At 36.5% G+C, this 22,256-nt stretch overlaps 1 pseudogene and 3 gene segments (V, D, J or C); all 4 read right to left on the bottom strand.

Moving 5' to 3' along the window:
• Positions 1–2,830: 2,830 nt before the first annotated feature.
• Positions 2,831–3,789, bottom strand: LOC125138753. The segment is given in 2 exon segments: positions 2,831–3,382; positions 3,470–3,789. Coding segments are annotated over 2 exon segments (429 nt in total).
• A 404-nt stretch (positions 3,790–4,193) lies between these two features.
• On the bottom strand, positions 4,194–5,838 carry LOC125138734. The segment is given in 2 exon segments: positions 4,194–4,585; positions 5,635–5,838. Coding segments are annotated over 2 exon segments (531 nt in total).
• A 577-nt stretch (positions 5,839–6,415) lies between these two features.
• On the bottom strand, positions 6,416–7,148 carry LOC113640775. The segment is given in 2 exon segments: positions 6,416–6,798; positions 6,896–7,148. Coding segments are annotated over 2 exon segments (468 nt in total).
• A 7,642-nt stretch (positions 7,149–14,790) lies between these two features.
• Positions 14,791–15,387, bottom strand: LOC113640848 (annotated as a pseudogene).
• Between the last annotated feature and the right edge of the window lie 6,869 nt (positions 15,388–22,256).

Raw genomic sequence — 22,256 nt, forward strand, 5'->3', positions numbered from 1 at the left:
AATCAACAATGAATCAAAGCAGAGTTTCTGTTATCATCTCAACATGAAGTCTTTTATTCATCACCATTCACAATTTTTCTTCTTAGTGATATAATTATTACAGTGTTTATCATGTGCAGTAATCTTAATTTTTTTTCCATTACGGTTTAAAATCTATATTACAATTGTTTAAAATATGAACTAACTTCAATCTATATATTTATTATTATTTATTTTACATTTTTTGAGACTCTGATAGATCAGTGTTATGTGTTGTTATTGTGAACACTGAATGAGGAGTTTTTGTACAGGGAAGTTGTTTATTCCTCTCACTGTGCGGTTCACGAGCGCAGTAATACACAGCTGTGTCTTCAGTCTGCATGTTCTGTCCTGTTAATGTCACTGTGCTGCTGGACGTGTCTCTGGTAACCTGAAACCTGCTTTTCAGTTTCTCACTGTAGTAAGTTTTAAAGTCATAACCCATAAGTGTGACCCACTCCAGAGCTTTTCCTGCAGGTTGTCGAATCCAAGCCGTACTATAGCTCGTAATTGAATATGAAACCTTGCACTGGATGGAGAGACTCTGGCCTGGCTGGACTGTCATGGAAGCAGGCTGAGTCAGTTCCTCACCATGCACATCTGTGGAGGAAAACACATGGTGATATCTCACACAATATATGCTGCACCTTTATTCTTCATCTAGTAAATGAATGAATTTGATAAAGCACTCACAAGAAGCAGCTGCCAGCAGGAGCAGTAGAGATGTAGAGAACATGGTGTGTGTTGTTTGGACTGGAGTCTTCTCTGTTCTCCAAAGTTTAACAGACACCATCACATCATATAAATAGAGTGAGATCCAGCTCTGACACTTGGATTTGTTTATCTGCTGATGATGGGAGGAGAATGTATCTGAAATGTATTTAAATCATGAGGAGGAGATTCATCTGATAGAGCAATAGTGGATCATATGTGAAAATATGCATCAAGGATTAAATACTGAATTTACCTTTGAGGATTATTATCTATGACTGAGAAGATTGGGATCATGATAACAGAACAAGTTTTACATTTCAATAGTCATGGAATAATGCTCTCACACTTTCTCAGATATGTTCACACAAATTCTCATTTGTGTTGGGATTTTTATTAGTCAAAGACACAAAAGTCTATAAAGTTCATGATAGTGATATGATTATAATAGTCTTTATGATGTGCAGCAATGTTAGAGATATAATATTATGGATTTAAGTAAACACTAATAACTTAATCAAATAACTAGCTTGAAACTTTTTGTGATCATTTGTTGGATTATTGTTTTTTATTTAGACTCGGATAGATCAGTGTTGTGTCTTGTGTCCTGTTATTGTGAACACTGAATGAGGAGTTTTTGTACAGGGATGTTGTTTATTCATCTCACTGTGCGGTTCACGAGCGCAGTAATACACAGCTGTGTCTTCAGTCTGCATGTTCTGTCCTGTTAATGTCACTGTGCTGCTGGACGTGTCTCTGGATACCTGAAACCTGCTTTTCAGTTTCTCACTGTAGTAAGTGTTACCACTACCACATATACATCCGATCCATTCCAGAGTTTTTCCTGCAGGTTGTCGTATCCAGTCTGTACAGTAGCTGCTATCAGTTACTGAATATCCAGACACTTTACAGGTCAGAGTCAGTGACTGACCAGGAGTTAATACTGTGGATCCGGTCTGGATCAGCTCAACACTGTGAACACCTGTTAAAGAAAAGTTATTTTAATGATGTAAAAGCAAAAAGCTTTAAGGAACCAAAACTGTATTACATGTCAAATGTAAAAACACTTACAGTGTACGGCTGCCAGCAGCAGCAGCAGTAGGGATGTAGAGATCATGGTGTGTGTTGGAGCAGAAGAAGTAAAAGCTCTTGGTCTTTGTTGCTTAAATATATAACAGAGGAGGACATTTGCATAGAGACACTCCTTATCTTAGGGTCCACATGGGATGGATTCTTAGATGAGAAAACCTTCTCATCTTTTAAGCATGTCTGTATTTTTTAGAGATATCTATCACTGCAGCTTGAGTTTATGTTTGAACTAATAAGAAGCTTAAGGCAGGTGTTATTGAGTAGATTTATACACCAGGGGTCGGCAACGCGCGACTCTGGAGCCACAAGTGGCTCTTTCATCCCTCTGCTGCGGCTCCCTGTAGATTTGGAAAATAAATATTTAATTAAAATCTATTTTATTTTAGTTAGTTAGTTTTTTTAAAAATGTAATTCTAAGATTATGATGCTCTTGTAACATTAAAATAACTGTAAGTTAAAATAAATGACTGTAAGTTTCACATTGTCAGGTCACAAACTGTTCTGTTTGTAGTATTAGTTAACGCTCCCTAACACTTCTGCTGCTTGGGTTTGAATTTTATTTGCACTGTGATACACATAAATGCATAAAAATAAGTGAGTCAAACTGTGAGTCAAAGTGAGTCAAACTGTAGAATTCCTAAAATACACAGAATATTGTTGTTAAATATGAATCATTTTTGCAGAATCCAAAAAAATCAATCATCCATCCAATGAGTTAAATTGGGAACGGGATGACTGGGATGGGAGACTGGGTTGTGTGTTGCAGTGTGTATTGTGACTGTGATCTGTGTAATACAGTGTATATTGGGACTGGGATGTGTGTATTACAATGTGTATTGTGACTGTGATGTGTGTATTGTGACTGTGATGTGTGTATTACAGTGTGTATTGTGACTGTGATGTGTGTATTACATTGTGTAATCACACTATGATGTGTGTATTACAGTGTGTATTGGGAATGGGATGTCACACAACATGCTGACAGAGCTGCCATTTCTACCTGTGGCTTTCAAGTGTTTCCAGGATCATAGAAACAGGGTTTATCTAGATTTTCATTCCTGATAATTATTTTAGGCCACGCCCACTTTAGGGTTATATCCAGGTACATTTACAGTATAGATAATTGGAGCAATAAATAGATACAAACCGTGTTCATCTGTCTTACAATTATAATTTAAGCAACTTCAGTTAGTTCAGTTACAATGTGTGTCTGGTTTTAGTACAGCTGCTTCCTCAGCTTCAGTCACTGTTGGGTCTCGGGCGCAGTAATAAACCGCAGTGTCCTCTGTCCTCAGACTCTTGGCCTCTAAGTACTGTGTGCTTGCTGAGACGTCTTCTGTTAAAGTGAGCTGGTTCTTCACAGACTCTGCATATATTGCTGCATTATTACCTGTACTCATCTCGCCAAGCCATTCCAGAGCTTTCCCTGTTTTCTGTCTGATCCAGTGTATGTAGCTGCTTGTCATTGAATATCCGTGTATCTTACAGGAGATCTTCACAGTTTCTCCAGGTCTCTTTACAACAGCAGGAGACTGGTCCAGTCTGATCTCATCACTGCTGACACCTAGCAGATAAAACATAACAAACATCATCATAAACACAGTCAAGATATTCTGAGGGAATAAATATACAGTACAGAAGTCTCAGGTACCTTTGGTTAACATTATAACAAAGATGTAGTACTGAGTGACCCTCAGCCCCATCATCATGCTCTTTGATTCAGTCGTGTGACACAAACTTCAAACTGCAAGAGGCTGTTTTTAATAACAGGGTGAATTTGCATAAACACACTTCAGCTGTTAGATTTCATAGTTTCATGAATCCTTGTCAAAAACAAGCAGCTGCTGCCCCCTACAGGTGCAAATACAAAATATTATATGTTCCTCCTGCTGCTGCAAAAAAAGTAGGAATTCAGAAACTGAACATTTTTATCAGAAAGGTTTAAAAGAGAGAAAACACTCAGATACAGTATCAGCAGTAACATAGTAAACCATTTGTTTTAATTAATTAGTTAATTGGGAAATCAACATTCGTTTCAATGATAATATAAAACATGAAATAAAAATGTTAAAGTTTATATGTTTTAGCTAATTCTGGTTTTCCAATGATCAATTAATAAAAATAATTTGGTGAGATAATCAAAAAACGTTGTGTTTGTTTTTTTCCTTTTAATTTGTACATTACCAGAAATTCATGATCAAATTATACAATGTTCACAGATCACATTTAATTTCATGGGATTTTTCATGGGATATTAATTTTCGTGTAGATTGTAAAGTTAACGTAACAAACTTTTATTGTTTTATCTTATTAATGCCAGTGTTGGTGTCTATGCTGAAATATTTGTAATATGGGGATTAGTTACTCAGTAAAATGTAGTTGTTATTTAATTAAAGAAGTGAATTGTGATGAGGTTTTTGTGCAGCACTGCAGCTTGTTGTGTCACTGTGTGTTACACGAGCGCAGTAATACACAGCTGTGTCTTCAGTCTGCATGTTCTGTCCCCGTAAGGTCACAGAGTTACTGGAAGTGTCTCGAGAGACCACAAACTTGTCTTTAAGTGAATCTTTCTTTTGAATACTCCCATCATAATAAATATTGTTGATCCATTCTAAAGCTTTTCCTGCAGGTTGCCGAATCCAAGCTGTTCCATAGTGGCTGCTATCAGTGATAGAAGCTCCAGACACTTTACAGGTGATGGTTAAAGTCTCTCCTGGCTTTATAAGCAGTGAGTCTGGCTGGATGAGCTCAGTAGCACAGAACACATCTGTAAAAAGAGAAAAAGAAAAGGTGGACATGTCGAACTGAAAGGATCAGATGAAATAATAAAGCTTCAATCCAAACACTCACAGGGGGCGAGAGCCAGCAGCAGCAGTGGAGCTGAAGCAAACATGTTTGTGTTGAAGGAAGACTAATGAGAAGTGTTTCCTCTCTAGATCAGAACGCTGCTAATATTACAAGAGGAGATGCAGATTTGCATAAACATTACAGAGAGGCTGTGTTGAGTGCAGCTCTGCAGCTGTTAATCACACTCACACCCCGTTTCATCTCCATATCAATTTAATGTGGAAAATAATTCAGCTGTTTGTTATTATTAATAATGATATGAACGTGTTGTGATGTAATTAACGCTTCCTGTGAAGGTCAGATTGAAATCCGATCTATTTCCAGTTCACTCAAATTAATCTGAATCTCCACCATGATCCATGAAAATGATAATAATTAGATAAATGATCCTTTATGTCGTTATCAGTCATGTGTAGGCTGCACTCTAGAGAATTACATTAACACGGAAATGATTCTCGTCTGCAAATTTCCTGCTTTCTGTTATGAGAAGGTGAATATGAACATGGCTGAAGCTGTTAAAGCCAAACTTACAGTACAGAGGTACAGTTAGACTACGGAGTTCACATATCCAACCCATTCCAGAGCTTTCCCTGGTTTCTAAGTCAAACATTTTTCTGAAAATCTTATTTATTTCCCTTTTGGTTCCTCTGTAAGAATATGACTATAAGAGACAATCTCAGTGTTCATTGTGTCACAGAATTACATAGAAATTGTGGAGTATCTAGATCTGACTGAGGATATGAGAATATGTTGTACTTTAAAGAAACCTACAATGTTACAGTAAATTTGTTGAACTGTAGCGCCACCTGCAGATCTTGTGAAAATGCCTCGTATATTGAAAGCACTTTTCTCTTTGACCACATCTGGGATTTTAGACGATTGATTAACATGTTTGTACCACTGTGGTTTCTAGCACAGTAATGTAACAGTAATAACAGTAATAAACAGCAGAATACTGAGCACTCAAACCTGTCAGCTGCAGATACACCATGTTTTTGGAGTTGTCTCTGGTAATTTCCAAACATCCCTCAATGTCTTTGGTGTATATTGTTTTACTGGCATCATACCAGATAACCCCAATCCATTCCAGAGCTTTTCCAGCTTGTTGTCTGATCCATTGCATGCCATAATCACCAAAGTTAAACCCAGATCCTTTACAGGAAAGACTCAGAGTTTCTCCAGGTTTAATATTTAAATCATGAGGAGGAGATTCATCTGATGGAGGATGTGTGGGTGTTATAAGGGATGAAAACTATTTTCTTTGACAAAAGTCTTCTAAAGAAACTTTATAATCCCAATAACATGATATTGTATTTGGAAAATTCACTTCTATCCACAATGTTCATGCTATAATACATCTAAAATTCTTATTTTTTATTCATATCTGTTTCTGCACCACAATCAGTATGAAATCTTGAAATGGTAAAACTTTTCTTGATCTCGAGGGACCTGCTAAAGCGAAATATATTTCAGTAAAGGAAAACCTGTAGTTTTTAGATTTATTTCTACTAAACAATGCCAAAATCTGACCACAGAAAGTCCACATTATCTGCAATAAATTTGGTTGAATGACTGTGAGTTAAGTAACATGTTATGTATCACTTGTGCAGGATTGATACTGTCTGTGTTTGAATATATACAATTTCAAAAGTTTTAATTATTTATTTTCCTGTTAAATCAAGCTAACCCTAGGTCTAAAATTCAATGTTCAGTCTTCAGTCAGGTCTTTGTCTAATGTTCATCACAGGACATGACCAAATGCAGACTAAAGTGAGCTCAACACAGCATGTCCCTGGTTTTTGTACAGCCTCAGCAGTAATCTGAACGACTGTGGCTCTCGTGCACAGTAATACACAGCTGTGTCCTCAGTCTGAAATTGTTGCCCATGTAAAGTCACAGTGTTGGTGGAGGCATCAGATGAGAAACGGATCTTGTTTTTTAGTGAATCGCTGCTGCCAGTATTACTGGAGCTGCAGTACCAGCCGATCCATTCCAGTTTTTGTCCTGATTGTCGCATCCAGTTAGTACATTGACTAGTGACTGAGTATCCAGTGATCTTACAGGGGACTGAAAATGATTCTCCAGGCTTAACCAGCATGACTGCAGGCTGAACCAGTTCAATACATTTAATACCTGTGAACAACAATCATACCATTATTCAGGTGCATTCTATCAAACAGGAAAATGTACACAATGATCTGCATCTTTCCAAAATTCTCCACACACTTACCAGATGTAGCTGTTAACAGCAAGAGTAGAAGTGTAGAGAACATGGTTTGATCTGAACCTGAACCCAGACCCTCACTTCTCCTGAGAACACCTCTAATCATTTATGAAGGGGTTTGATTTGCATGACAGTGTTTAGGCTTTCGGAAGACATGAGGCATTTCCTACAAATGTTAAAACAACACAATCACAAAATGTTAAATCTTATCATGTAGTTGATGAAACAGTGTGGATTAAGTAGATGCTGATATAATGGAGCTGTAATGTCTTAATAAGAATTAGAATGTTGTAGTTAGTGTTTATGACTTTAATGTAAATCCCAGGAGAACATGTTCTCATATTTATGACACACTGTCAGTCCTTTGATCCTCTACATGTTGCTTAGATGTTGTGTGAATAAAGAAAGAGCGACCATCACAGGCCTTAAAGCTTAAAGAACAGCATAATGTTCAAACATTTCTAATGTGGGTGCAGTTTAAATATACAGGACACAGATAAAGACCAAAGGTTGAGTAAAAATGGAAAATTACTTGCACTACTGTTCTGATGTTTAGAATTGTTCCATCCGTTTTTGTCTGTAATTATTTATTATTTTATTTCAGAATATGTGAAATGTGACAGGAAAATAAAAATGGTTGTGTTGTGGTCTGGGAAATCTTATCAGGGGCAGGTGGAGGAGAATTTGGGGAAGAAAAAACACCTCAGTGTTAAGAAACCATGCTTGGAAATGATTATATAATGTCTGTGTAATCTGGGTTAGGATACGTTCATGTAAAACTCTTGTGTAATGAGCGAGATCAACAGTCAGTCTGCCTGAAAATTTGTAAAGCCTTACTGTAGGTGTGATTTCCTCACAGAGAGAATGTCAGATATTGATAGCTGTGTATCAGAGTGAAATGTACATGAACCTAATCAATTCCCTTTGTAATCAGATATCGACTGTCAAATTGTCCATGATGCTCTGATGCTCCAGTCAGAATTATCATTATTATTTATTTTTTAATGAAGGAGGATGTTTGGAGCTAGCATGGTTTCACTGTACTTGGAGTTTTTGTACAGGGATGTTGTTTATTCCTCTCACTGTGGTCTTCGAGCGCAGTAATACACAGCTGTGTCTTCAGTCTGCATGTTCTGTCCTCCAATTGTTATTGTGTTAGTAGAAGTGTCTCTGGAGATGCTGAATTTATTTTTCAGTTTCTCACTGTAAGTTGTACTCCCACCAGTCCAGATTATTCCAATCCACTCCAGACCTTTTCCTGCAGGTTGTCGAATCCAAGCTGTATTGTAGCTCGTAACTGAATATGAAACCTTGCACTGGATGGAGAGACTCTGACCTGGCTGGACTGTCATGGAAGCAGGCTGAGTCAGTTCCTCACCATGCACATCTGTGGAGGAAAACACATGGCGATATCTCACACAATATATGCTGCACCTTTATTCTTCATCTAGTAAATGAATAAATTTGATAAAGCACTCACAAGAAGCAGCTGCCAGCAGGAGCAGTAGAGATGTAGAGAACATGGTGTGTGTTGTTTGGACTGGAGTCTTCTCTGTTCTCCAAAGTTTAACAGACACCATCACATCATATAAATAGAGTGAGATCCAGCTCTGACACTTGGATTTGTTTATCTGCTGATGATGGGAGGAGAATGTATCTGAAATGTATTTAAAGGAGGATGTGTGGGTTTATAACTCAGTGCTTTCTCTTTGGAGTTGTAAACATGTTCATGCGATAATTGATTGATAATTGATTTTCATCATTAAACTGCCATCATGAACATAAAGAATGACTGGAGTTTTTCCTTCTGAACTGTGTGTATTTATGCATGTTTAGTAGTTCATGCTAATGAGCGTGTTATACAAGTTATAAAACACTTGTTTGTGTGATGTTATACAGTCATGTTACTTAGGAAGTACACACTATTGAATTCTATAATAATAAAATTTTTTTTAGAAATGACCATATAATCCTTTCCAAATTGATGGACAGATTCTCTAAGATAACTGCTCACGTTTTTCATTCTTGCTGTTATTTTAACACACACCTGAATGCTCCAGATAAGCAAACTGAATAAACTTCTGTTTTTATAGAGATATTATAAATGACATTTGCTATTGATCAATTATTCACTTGCATTATATTAACAGCACCTGGCTGCTACTTACCCTCTTGATTCCTGTGGAAGCAGTGAGGCTGTACTTAGTTTTCACACATGGCTTCTCATATTAGCTTCATTTGTGTTAAATAAATAATGAAATGGTGAGAAATATCATGTTTTCTTGTTCCGCTGAGGTTTTATTATCCAATCTGAAGAACTGCTAAAGACTAGATAAATTGTATTATAACTTAAGAATTAAACCCAAAATTCAAGAGGGTGCACATTCTTTTTCACATGAATCTAAATATGTTGAGCAGTAAATTAATAATCTTTTATCAGTGTAAATGTCCAGACATTGTCATGTGTCTATAGTACAGTAAGTCTGTGTTTTTGTACTGATGTCTAAGGGGAAGTATCACTGTGTGTCACGGGCGCAGTAATAAACTGCAGTGTCTTCTGTCCTCATGTTGTTCATCTGCAGATACACCTGCATCTTACTGTTGTCTCTGGAGATGGTGAAGCGGCCCTTAACAGTGCTGGAGTAATATATGCTACCACTGCCACTTGAGATCCATGCAACCCATTCCAGTCCTTTTCCAGGCGCCTGTCTGATCCAACCCATATGTGAGCCACCAAAGTTAAATCCAGATGCTGTGCAGGTCAGTTTATGAGACTGATCAGGTTTGATGATCACTGGATCAGACTCGATCAGTGTCTGACTGCAGGAATCTGAAATAGAAGAATATTCAAAGGTAGAAATTAACATTGGAAATAGAAAAAAACTAAATATTTTTTTAATGATGTAATAATTAATACTAACATTGAATGAAGATTGTTAGAGTAAAGTAACACAAAACTCTGCCTAGTCCCATCTCAAAGAATTAAAATGATTCCTGCTGCTGTAAATGAACACAAACTGCTGCTATGTTGTTGGGCTGAATGTTTCAGCATAAATGGTTCAAACACAGGATTTGGTTTGCATGACACACCCACTAGAGATATAAAAACATCATGTGTTTCAGACAAAACATTGCTGTGTTGAGTGCAGCTCTGCAGCTGTTAATCACACTCACACCCCGTTTCATCTCCATATCAATTTAATGTGGAAAATAATTCAGCTGTTTGTTATTATTAATAATGATATGAAGGTGTTGTGATGTAATTAACACTTTCCTGAACTACACTGAACATTATAAACAAACCGTGTAACCGAACATGACGTTCATTCTGGTATAGGCTGAAACCCTCTAGAGGCTTTATCTGACGAATCCAGAGAGAAAGAGCTGAGAAGATTCTAGATCAGGTGTTTTTAAATCCTAAAGAAGATTTGTAATCTCTAGTGAGCAGAAGAGAAAGCTGAAATCTAATATCACAACAGCTAGACGTTTAAACTATTCTTTATTCTTCTTCTTCTTCTTTCTTAATCAAAAGTCTAAAATAATCTGCTTCAAGAAATGGAATCAGGAGTGAAGCAGGTGACTCGTCTTCTCTAAATTGCCCCTCGGTGTGAATGAGTGTGTGAATGTGTAACATGACCAGAATGTACGCTCAGTGTTCCTGGGATGGACTCTGGAGCCTGCACTCTGACCCAATAAAACACTTCCTAATGATGACCGAGTGACTGAATACATTACCCTGATTATTGTCTCGTGACACTGAATGATTATATGATTAGTTACAGTATATATATCCTTACACCTCTAATTCCAGTAGTTTTGTTCTCTATTAATAAGAGCACAGACATTTGTTCTCTTCTGGACTCCTGAACACATAAAACCTGCAGACGCAGATGGGGAAAATGAGCTGCAGTTTATTTCAGAGTCATTTAAAGAACCGGAATATGAACATGTCTGAATCTGAACTTTGGGTGAGCAAGAGGATGTTTTTGTATTATAACAAGGTGAATTTGCATAAACACACTTCAGCTGTTAGATTTCATAGTTTCATGAATCCTTCTTAAAAACAAGCAGCTGCTGCCCCCTACAGGTGATTTTTAATTCCAGGAGTTTGTAGTAGTGATGCTGCAGTAAACAGCTACATTTCAGTTTGATCTCTCATCAGATTCTGTGCTGCTGAACAGACTCTGTGTTTCTAAATTCAGGAAATGAACCATCGACCTGTAGTGTTCCTGCAGCTGGCATCACAATCAGGAGGAATAAAAGCATGAATAGTACAGTATATAGTCCCAACTAGTCATCATAATCATTGTCCTAGAGCTGATTTACCTCCAGTCAAATACGTGAAGACATCATAATGTAACTGTGATACTTAAGTTGGGGAATATTATAAATATCAATAACTGCTAGAAGAGATTGAAATAAAGAGGATCTGAGTGCTGAGTGTGAATGGATGATGATGTTTATAATAAACGTCTCTTTCTAATAAAAGGTTCCTGCTGAGGGAGTATTTATAGATCATGAGGACATGCTTGTTGAAGTAATTTAGTGACACGTTTTTTTTGCATAGGAAACCCTTCCACAATCCCACTAAGGAATGTGTCCTAGTTTGCACGGGTTAGTGTTGAAAACACAAGATCAACTATCAGAGTTGGTCTTACCATGAATGCAGGTGTCCTTCGAAGTCCACTCGGTCTACTAACAAAGGATTCTCTTCAAGTTCTTCTACCTAATCTATTGTGTGAATGTTTAAATGAAGGAGTCAGACTTTGTCTTTTCAGGGTCCTCACAATGGGAGACCTTGTTTTTATTAAAAGTAATGTAATAAAGATAAATGTATGTAATATATGCAAAGTAAAATAAAAAAAATTACAAATAAAATCCCTTCAAATAATCAAACAGTATTAGAATAAGTAAAAGTAATTAAAATGCAAAGATTATAACAAACAAAGAAACACTCTCCAAGTGTAAGCTTGCATTCGTTCTATGATGCACACAGAGTATAACATGCACTGAGCCGTTCTACAATAGAATGCATGCACAATGTAATTCAAAACAAGCTTTTATACGTTTCCAAGCCTTTCACCAAAATTCATTAATTCAATATCAATTCTTATTGACTTTAAAACCAACATTCCTTCCCATTCCTCTTTCCCCAAACCGGTAACTCTGTGGTCAGTGACCAGTTGTATTCTTTAAGGTATACATTCCTTTCAAACAGCACAAGTTTGCAATATCATCTTACTATCTAAGTCCCTCCCTCACGAGTGTTAGGGTTTCCCTTTACAGATTACTGTCAGCGGTCTCCTTCTGAGCACTGAGGGTTGAGGTTTTTTTTTTCAAGAGAGCCTCCATATAACATACTCAGCACATTGTATCTTTTAACACACAAGCAATATTATTGCATACATATTTTGAAAGCAAAGAAAAAAATATAAAGAAATAAAGAAAACTTAATCACTTTAATATTCTTGACATTGATCCATACTTTATTTCTGTCTCGGTACAGAGTCTGATTCTGTTTTCATCCATTGACTTCTTCATTCCTTTCTCTCCTAGCTCTACGTTTTCCGGTATTTGTAGCCTTAATGTCACTTTTGTTTTGTATGGGAATATGAGAGCAGGATTGTGAAGTTGGATAGCATTGATAAGGTTCATCATGAAGTTAAACATTCATTTCCTTCATCATCCATTCTGCCTACCATTCTCACAACATTGTGTAAGTTTTTGTACAGCTGTGTTATCTCTCACAGAGCTCACTTTAAACTAGAGCAGCCAAGAAAATGCTGTTTATTCACCACTCTATTTGAATATGGAGCGTCCATGACCACTGTGGAGGTGTTCAACCCACAACCACACACTGCTCACTGGATAGATGAGGGAAAGTAAGGAATAAAACACTTGGGGAGGTTTTGTTACAGAAAAATAATCAACAATGAATCAAAGCAGAGTTTCTGTTATCATCTCAACATGAAGTCTTTCTTTTCTTTTTTTTATTTATTTATAGTTATGTTTAATCTTGTATTCGGGCCAGAAAAACAAGTTATTTCCTGTTATCATGTTCATTATTACAGCTAGAAACAGCCCTTCCCTCAACCTCAACACTTGTCCTGAAAATGAGGACTTTCTCATGCTGTAAATAAAGTCACAGCTTTAACCCTGATCTCGCTCTGACACTGGAGACTCCTTCCAACAACACGAAATAAACATTCTCTTTACAGAAATCTTCATCATAACAAACACTGCAGATAGTTTATCTTCTAATTAAATGTTCACATTCAATTTGTAATTCAACATATTCCTAATTGTTTGATAACTTTTTAAATAATGTAGGAAGTATTTGGAATGTAGGGATTATTTACTCAGTAAAATGTAGGAATTGTTTAATGAAAGAAGTGAATTGTGATGAGGTTTTTGTGCAGCAGTGTAAATGTCCAGACAATGTTCAGAACAGTCCAGTAAATGTCAGCAAGTGGTAACATGTAAGTCAGAGACACTGTAAACATTTTGTTTCTTTCAACTCCATGAATCTGAAAATGGGGGTTTGTCATGTGTCTGTAGTAAGTCTGTGTTTTTGTGCTGATGTCTAAGGGGAAGTATCACTGTGTGTCACGGGCGCAGTAATAAACTGCAGTGTCTTCTGTCCTCATGCTGTTCATTTGCAGATACACCTGCATCTTACTGTTGTCTCTGGAGATGGTGAAGCGGCCCTTAACAGTGCTGGAGTAATATATGCTACCACTGTCATATCTTATAGTTGCAACCCATTCCAGCCCTTTTCCAGGTGCCTGTCTGATCCAATGCATCCAGTAGCTACTAAAGGTAAATCCAGATGCTGTGCAGGTCAGTTTATGAGACTGATCAGGTTTGATGATCACAGGATCAGACTCGATCAGTGTCTGACCGCAGGAATCTGAAATAGAAGAATATTCAAAGATAGTAATTAACATTTTAAAAATGTTAATAAATAAAAAGTATTTTAATCAATTAAGAAATAATACTAACATTGAATGAAGATTGCTAGAGTAAAGTAACACAAAACTCTGCCTAGTCCCATCTCAAAGAATTAAAATGATTCCTGCTGCTGTAAATGAACACAAACTGCTGCTATGTTGTTGGGCTGAATGTTTCAGCATAAATGGTTCAAACACAGGATTTGGTTTGCATGACACACCCACTAGAGATATAAAAACATCCACAGAGGAACAGACGAGAGGAGAAAACTATTTCTGTAAGTTTCACATTGTCAGGTCACTAACTGTTCTGTTTGTAGTATTAGTTAACGCTCCCTAACACTCCTGCTGCTTGTGTTTGAATTTTATTTGCACTGTGATACACATAAATGCATAAAAATAAGTGAGTCAAACTGTAGAATTCCTAAAATACACAGAATATTGTTGTTAAATATGAATCACTTTTGCAGAATCTAAAAAAATCAATCATCCATCCAATGAGTTAAATTGGGAATGGGATGACTGGGATGGGAGACTGGGTTGTGTGTTGCAGTGTGTATTGTGACTGTGATCTGTGTAATACAGTGTATATTGGGACTGGGATGTGTGTATTACAGTGTGTATTGTGACTGTGATGTGTGTATTACAGTGTGTAGTCAGACTGTGATGAGTGTATTACAGTGTGTATTGGGAATGGGATGTCACACAGCATGCTGACAGAGCTGCCATTTCTACCTGTGGCTTTTTCAAGTGTTTCCAGGATCATAGAAACAGGGTTTATCTAGATTTTCATTCCTGATAATTAGTTTAGGCCACGCCCATTTTAGGGTTATATCCAGGTATATTTATAGATAATTGGAGCAATAAATAGAATCAAACCGTGTTTATCGGTGTTACAATTATAAGTTAAGCAACTTCAGTTAGTTCAGGTACAATGTGTGTCTGGTTTTAGTACAGCTGCTTCCTCAGCTTCAGTCACGGTAGAACTTCAGGCGCAGTAATAAACCGCAGTGTCCTCTGTCCTCAGACTCTTGGCCTCTAAGTACTGTGTGCTTGCTGAGACGTCTTCTGTTAAAGTGAGCTGGTTCTTCACAGACTCTGCATATAGTATGTTGCTGCATTACTGCCTATATCCATCCTGCAAATCCATTCCAGAGCTTTCCCTGGTTTCTGTCTGATCCAGTGTATGTAGTACTTAGTCATATCAAAGCCATGTATCTTACAGGAGATCTTCACAGTTTCTCCAGGTCTCTTTACCACAGCAGGAGACTGGTCCAGTCTGATCTCATCACTGCTGACACCTAGCAGATAAAACATAACAAAGATCATCATCAACACAGACAAGATATTCTGAGGGAAGAAATAAACAGTACAGAAGTCTCAGGTACCTTTGGTTAACATTATAACAAAGATGTAGTACTGAGTGACCCTCAGCCCCATCATCATGCTCTTTGATTCAGTCGTGTGACACAAACTTCAAACTGCAAGAGGCTGTTTTTTTATAACAGGGTGAATTTGCATGAACACACTTCAGCTGTTAGATTTCATAGTTTCATGAATCCTTCTCAACAACAAGCACCTGCTGCCCCCTACAGGTGCAAATACAAAATATTATAATGTTCCTGCTGCTGCTGCTGCAAAAAAAAAGGAATTCAGAAACTGAACATTTTTATCAGAAAGGTTTAAAAGAGAGAAAACACTCAGATACAGTATCAGCAGTAACATAGTAAATCATTTGTTTTAATTAATTAGTTAATTGGGAAATCAATATTCGTTTCAATGATAATAAATAATAATAAATAAAAAAAATTTAAAATATTAAAGTTTATATGTTTTAGCTAATTCTGGTTTTCCAATGATCAATTAATAAAAATAATTTGGTGAGATAATCAAAAAACTTTGTGTTTGTTATTTTCCTTTTAATTTGTACATTACCAAAAATTCATGATCAAATTATACAATGTTCACATTTCACATTTAATTTCATGGGATTTGTATTCATTTTTCATATAGATTGTAAAGTTAACGTAACAAACTTTTATTTATTTATCTTATTAATGCCAGTGTTGGTGTCTATGCTGAAATATTTGTAATACTTTATAGGGATTAATTACTCAGTAAAATGTATTTGTTATTTAATTAAAGAAGTGAAATGTGATGAGGTTTTTGTGCAGCACTGCAGCTTGTTGTGTCACTGTGTCGATCACGAGCGCAGTAATACACAGCTGTGTCTTCAGTCTGCATGTTCTGTCCTCCAATTGTTATTGTGTTAGTAGAAGTGTCTCTGGAGATGCTGAACTTATTTTTCAGTTTCTCACTGTAGTCTGTACTCCCATCACCCCAGAAGATTCCAATCCACTCCAGACCTTTTCCTGCAGGTTGTCGAATCCAAGCTGTACCATAGATCGTAACTGAATATGAAACCTTGCACTGGATGGAGAGACTCTGGCCTGGCTGGACTGTCATGGAAGCAGGATGAGTCAGTTCCACACCATGCACATCTGTGGAGGAAAACACATGGTGATATCTCACACAATATATGCTGCACCGTTATTCTTCATCTAGTAAATGAATGAATTTGATAAAGCACTCACAAGAAGCAGCTGCCAGCAGGAGCAGTAGAGATGTAGAGAACATGGTGTGTGTTGTTTGGACTGGAGTCTTCTCTGTTCTCCAAAGTTTAACAGACACCATCACATCATATAAATAGAGTGAGATCCAGCTCTGACACTTGGATTTGTTTATCTGCTGATGATGGGAGGAGAATGTATCTGAAATGTATTTAAATCATGAGGAGGAGATTCATCTGATGGAGGATGTGTGGGTTTATAAACTCAATTGTCAACAAGATTTTATATTTGGAACGTCTTTGGAGTTGTAAACATGTTTTCTCACAATATGTATGCTATTATGTATGCTATAATTGATCTAAATGATAACTGTAAAATTTCTAAAATACACAGATTATTGTAGTTAAATCTGAATCAGTTTTGCAGAATCCCAATAATCAAATATCTGTCTGGTGAGTTAAATGAAGCTGGAGAACGATTAGAATGTTTAAATTGAGAGAGTTTCTTCACAAATACTGACATCTAGAAGCACATAAAGAATTATAATTATAATAATAATAGCTTAAATTGTGTGTTACACTGACATCCACTTCAGCAAGCTGCACAAACACTTTGGAATAGATTGATGTATTGATTAAATGTATTTAAATCATGAGGAGGAGATTCATCTGATGGAGGATCTGTTGGTTTATAAAGTCAACTATTTTATAAACATCGTGAACATAAGGAATGATTGGAGTTTTTCTTTTTGAACTGTTTGTATTTACGAATGATAAGTAGTTTATGCTAATAAGCATATTACACAAGACATAAAACACTTGTTTGTGTGATGTTATGTCATGTTAAATAGAAAGTACACACTACTTAACTCTATGGTAATTTAAATATTTGAGAAATGACCTTATAACACTTTCCAGATTGATAGACAGATTCTCTAAGATAACTGCTTCTGTTTTTATAGAGATATTATAAGTCACATTTGCTAGTGATCAATTATTCAATGGTATTTTATTATTATTATTATTAGCAACACCTGGCTGCTACTTACCCTCTTAATTCCTATGGAAGCAGTGAGGATGTACTTAGTTTTTTAAACATGGCTTCTCCACATTAGCTTCATTTTTATTAAATAAATAATGAAATGGTGTAAAATGCCATGTATTCTTGTTCATCTGAGATTTTATTATCTAATTTGAAGAGCTGCTAAAGACTAGGTAATTTTTTATTATATCTTAGATCCCAAATTCAAGAGGGTGCACCTTCTTTTTCACATGACTGGAAATATGTTAAGAAGTAAATTAATAATTTCTAAGTATAAATGTCCAGACAGTGTTCATAACAGTCCAGTAAAAATTTCTTTCACCTCCAAGAATCTGAAAATGTGGGTTTGTCATGTGTCTATAGTAAGTCTGTGTTTTTGTACTGATGTCTAAGGGGAAGTATCACTGTGTGTCGGGCGCAGTAATAAACTGCAGTGTCTTCTGTCCTCATGCTGTTCATCTGCAGATACACCTGCTTCTTACTGTCGTCTCTGGAGATGGTGAAGCGGCCCTTAACAGCATTGGAGTAATATATGTTACTACTGTAGATGCTTGCAAGCCATTCCAACCCTTTTCCAGGCGCCTGTCTGATCCAAGCCAAGTAATAGCCACTAATGTCTAATCCAGAGGCTGTGCAGGTCAGTTTATGAGACTGATCAGGTTTGATGATCACTGGATCAGACTCGATCAGTGTCTGACTGCAGGAATCTGAAATCGAAGAATATTCAAAGGTAGGAGTTAAAATAAAAAAAAAAGAAGTAAAATGAAAAATTGTTAAAATATTATTTTATATGTAAATAGTAAATAATACTAACATTGAATGAAGATTACTAGAGTAAAGTAACACAAAACTCTGCCTAGTCCCATCTCAAAGAATTAAAGTGATTCCTGCTGCTGTAAATGAACACAAACTGCTGCTATGTTGTTGGGCTGAATGTTTCAGCATAAATGGTTCAAACACAGGATTTGGTTTGCATGACACACCCACTAGAGATATAAAAACATCCACAGAGGAACAGACGAGAGGAGAAAAAGCTTCCTGTGAGACTCTGGGTGTGTTTCATGCTGTCAGCTTCATCACTGCTCTTTACTCATTAGATCTCATGTCTTCTTTTGAAGCTGAATGTGCAGTAAAAGATGGTCTTGATCACACAGACGGCTCTCACAAGGCATCAAACAACAGTAACTTGGTCCTGAATTGACAATAATTTCTAATTTCTGCTAAAAGAAATGAAGACCTTGAACTTTATCTACACAGAGTTCCAACAGAAGCATAAGAGCTCAGTGAAACATAGAGTAAGGAATTAAAGACATAGAGGCATGATGTTCTAGGCAGGGTGATGGGATGCAGTAGCATGTGTGGACGTCTTTTGCTCCTCTAAGACCTCATTCTGTGTTGTGTATTGAATCAACATTATTGGAGAAATTACTGTATTGTGAGTATATAACAGTGTGTTTGGAATGTAGGGATTCATTACTCAGTACATTACATTAATTGTCCATTTAGGTGGATAAGGACTGGGATGGACTCTGGAGCCTGCACTCTGACCCAATAAAACACTTCCTAATGATAACCGAGTGACTGAATACATTACCCTGATTATTGTCTCGTGATACTGAATGATTATATGATTAGTTACAGTATATATATCCTTACACCTCTAATTCCAGTAGTTTTGTTCTCTATTAATAAGAGCACAGACATTTGTTCTCTTCTGGACTCCTGAACACATAAAACCTGCAGACGCAGACGGGGAAAATAAGCTGCAGTTTATTTACAGAGTCATTTAAAGAACGGAATATGAACATGTCTGATTCTGAACGTCGGGTGAGCAAGAGAATGTTTTTGTATTATAACGGGGTGAATTTGCATAAACACACTTCAGCTGTTAGATTTCATGAATGAATCCTTCTTGAAAACAAGCAGCTGCTGCCCCCTACAGGTGATTTTTAATTCCAGGAGTTTGTAGTAGTGATGCTGCAGTAAACATCTACATTTCAGTTTGATCTCTCATCAGATTCTGTGCTGCTGAACAGACTCTGTGTTTCTAAATTCAGGAAAAGAACCATCGACCTGTAGTGTTCCTGCAGCTGGCATCACAATCAGGAGGAATAAAAGCATGAATAGTACAGTATATAGTCCCAACTAGTCATCACAATCATTGTCCTAGAGCTGATTTACCTCCAGTCAAATACAAAAAGATGTCATGTAATGTAAATGTAATACATAAGTTGGGGAAAATTATATACTATTATATAATATGATAGTAATAAATATTAATAACTGCTAGAAGAGATTGGAATAAAGAGGATCTGAGTGCTGAGTGTGAATGGATGATGTTGTTTATAAGAAAGGTCTCTCTGGTGCAGATTCCTGCTGAGGGAATATTTACAGCTCACGAGGACATGCTTGTTGAAGTAATTTACTGACACATGTTTTCAGATTGCGTAGGAAACCCTTCCACAATCCCACTAAGGAATGTGTCCTAGTTTGCACGGGTTAGTGTTGAAAACACAAGATCAACTATCAGAGTTGTTCTTACCATGAACGCAGGTGTCCTTCGAAGTCCACTCGGCCTTCTAACAAAGGATTCTCTTCAAGTTCTTCTACCTAATCTATTGTTTGAATCTTTAAAGGAAGGAGTCAGACTTTTCTTTTCAGGGTCCTCACAATGGGAGACCTTGTTTTTTATTAAAAGTAGTGTAATAAAGATAAATGTGTGTGATATATGCAAAGTAAAATAAAAGAAAATTACAAATAAAATCTCATTCAAATAATCAAACAGTATTAAAATATGTAAAAGTAATTAAAATGCAAAGATTATACCAAACAAAGAAACACTCTCCAAGTGTAAGCTTGCATTCGTTCTATGATGCACACAGAGTATAACATGCACTGAGCCTGTCTACAATAGAATGCACACACAATGTAATTCAAAACAAACTTTTATACGTTTCCAAGCCTTTCACCAAAATTCATTAATTCAATATCAATTCTTATTGACTTTAAAACCAACATTCCTTCCCATTCCTCTTTCCCCAAACCGGTAACTCTGTGGTCAGTGACCAGTTGTATTCTTTAAGGTATACATTCCTTTCAAACAGCACAAGTTTGCAATATCATCTTACTATCTAAGTCCCTCCCTCACGAGTGTTAGGGTTTCCCTTTACAGATTACTGTCAGCGGTCTCCTTCTGAGCACTGAGGGTTGAGGTTTTTTTTTTCAAGAGAGCCTCCATATAACATACTCAGCACATTGTATCTTTTAACACACAAGCAATATTATTGCATACATATTTTGAAAGCAAAGAAAGAAAAAAATATATAAAGAAAAAAAGAAAACTTAATCACTGTAATATTCTTGATATTGATCCATTCTTCATTTCTGTCTTGGTACAGAGTCTGATCCTTTTTCATCCATTGATTTCTTCATTCCTCAAGCTTCATATTCTTTATTTTATTTCTTCTGCTGCTTTTTCTATTCTCTTCTTTTTTTCTTCTTTTTGTCTTTGTCTCTTAGCGCTACACTTTCTGGTATTTGTAGCCTTAATCTCACTTTTGTATTGTATGGGAATATGAGAGCAGGTTTGTGAAGTTGGATAGCATTGATAAGGTTCATCTTATGAGCATGAAGTTAAACATTCTTTTCCTTCATAATCCATTCTGCCTACCATTCTAACAACATTGAGTAAGTTTTTGTTCAGCTGTGTTATCTCTCACAGAGCTCACTGTAAACTAGAGCAGCCAAAAACATGCTGTTTATACACCACTCTATTTGAATAGGGAGCGTCCATGACCACTATGGAGGTGTTCAACCCACAACCACACGCTGCTCACTGGATAGATGAGTGGATGATAAGGTACTATGTAAATCTCTACAACAGAATGTTTCTCTATCAGAAAGGGAACCAAACCGAATCATTTTTAGAAGACACCTCACTCATCTAAGGAACACATTAGGAAACCTAAATGTAGGAATGGTTACGTGGTGATGGTTTATTTCACACAGACGGCTTTCTCCTGCTCCTGTTTTGAGAAGGAGTAAAGCTCAGTGACAGAAAGTATGGAATAAAACACTTGGGGAGGTTTTGTTACAGAAAAATAATCAACAATGAATCAAAGCAGAGTTTCTGTTATCATCTCAACATGAAGTCTTTATTCATCACCATTTACGGATGGTGGCGCACTTCTGTTTCCAGTTTTCGGTCACAAACGGAATATTTGCGAGACGACCAAAGCGTTTTGGATTAAAAGGCTTACAGGTTCCAGTTCCTTGGACCTTTGGGGATTTTTGTGAACCATTTGTTTTGGAAAATATTACCCCAGTGAAGAAAGGGAAGCGTCTAAAGGTAAGGGAACAACTGGTCTAGCGCCGCCTAGTTCAGTTCACCACCAATTTTGTTTCAAATAGTATGACGGCTATAAATAATAAGATGGTTTAATAAGATGCTGATATAATGGAGCTGTAACGTCTTAATAAGAATAGGAATGTTGTAGTTAGTGTTTATGACTTTAATGTAAATCCCAGGAGAACATGTTCTCATATTTATGACACACTGTCAGTACTTTGATCCTCTACATGTTGCTTAGATGCTGTGTGAATAAAGAAAGAGCGACAATCACAGGCCTTAAAGCTTAAAGAACAGCATAATGTTCAAACATTTCTAATGTGGGTGCAGTTTAAATATACAGGATCCAGATAAAGACCAAAGGTTGAGTAAAAATGGAAAATTACTTGCACTACTGTTCTGATGTTTAGAATTTTTCCATCCGTTTTTGTCTGTAATTATTTATTGTTTTATTTCAG

Source organism: Tachysurus fulvidraco, chromosome 15, assembly GCF_022655615.1.
Source record: "Tachysurus fulvidraco isolate hzauxx_2018 chromosome 15, HZAU_PFXX_2.0, whole genome shotgun sequence".
Lineage (NCBI taxonomy): Eukaryota > Metazoa > Chordata > Actinopteri > Siluriformes > Bagridae > Tachysurus > Tachysurus fulvidraco.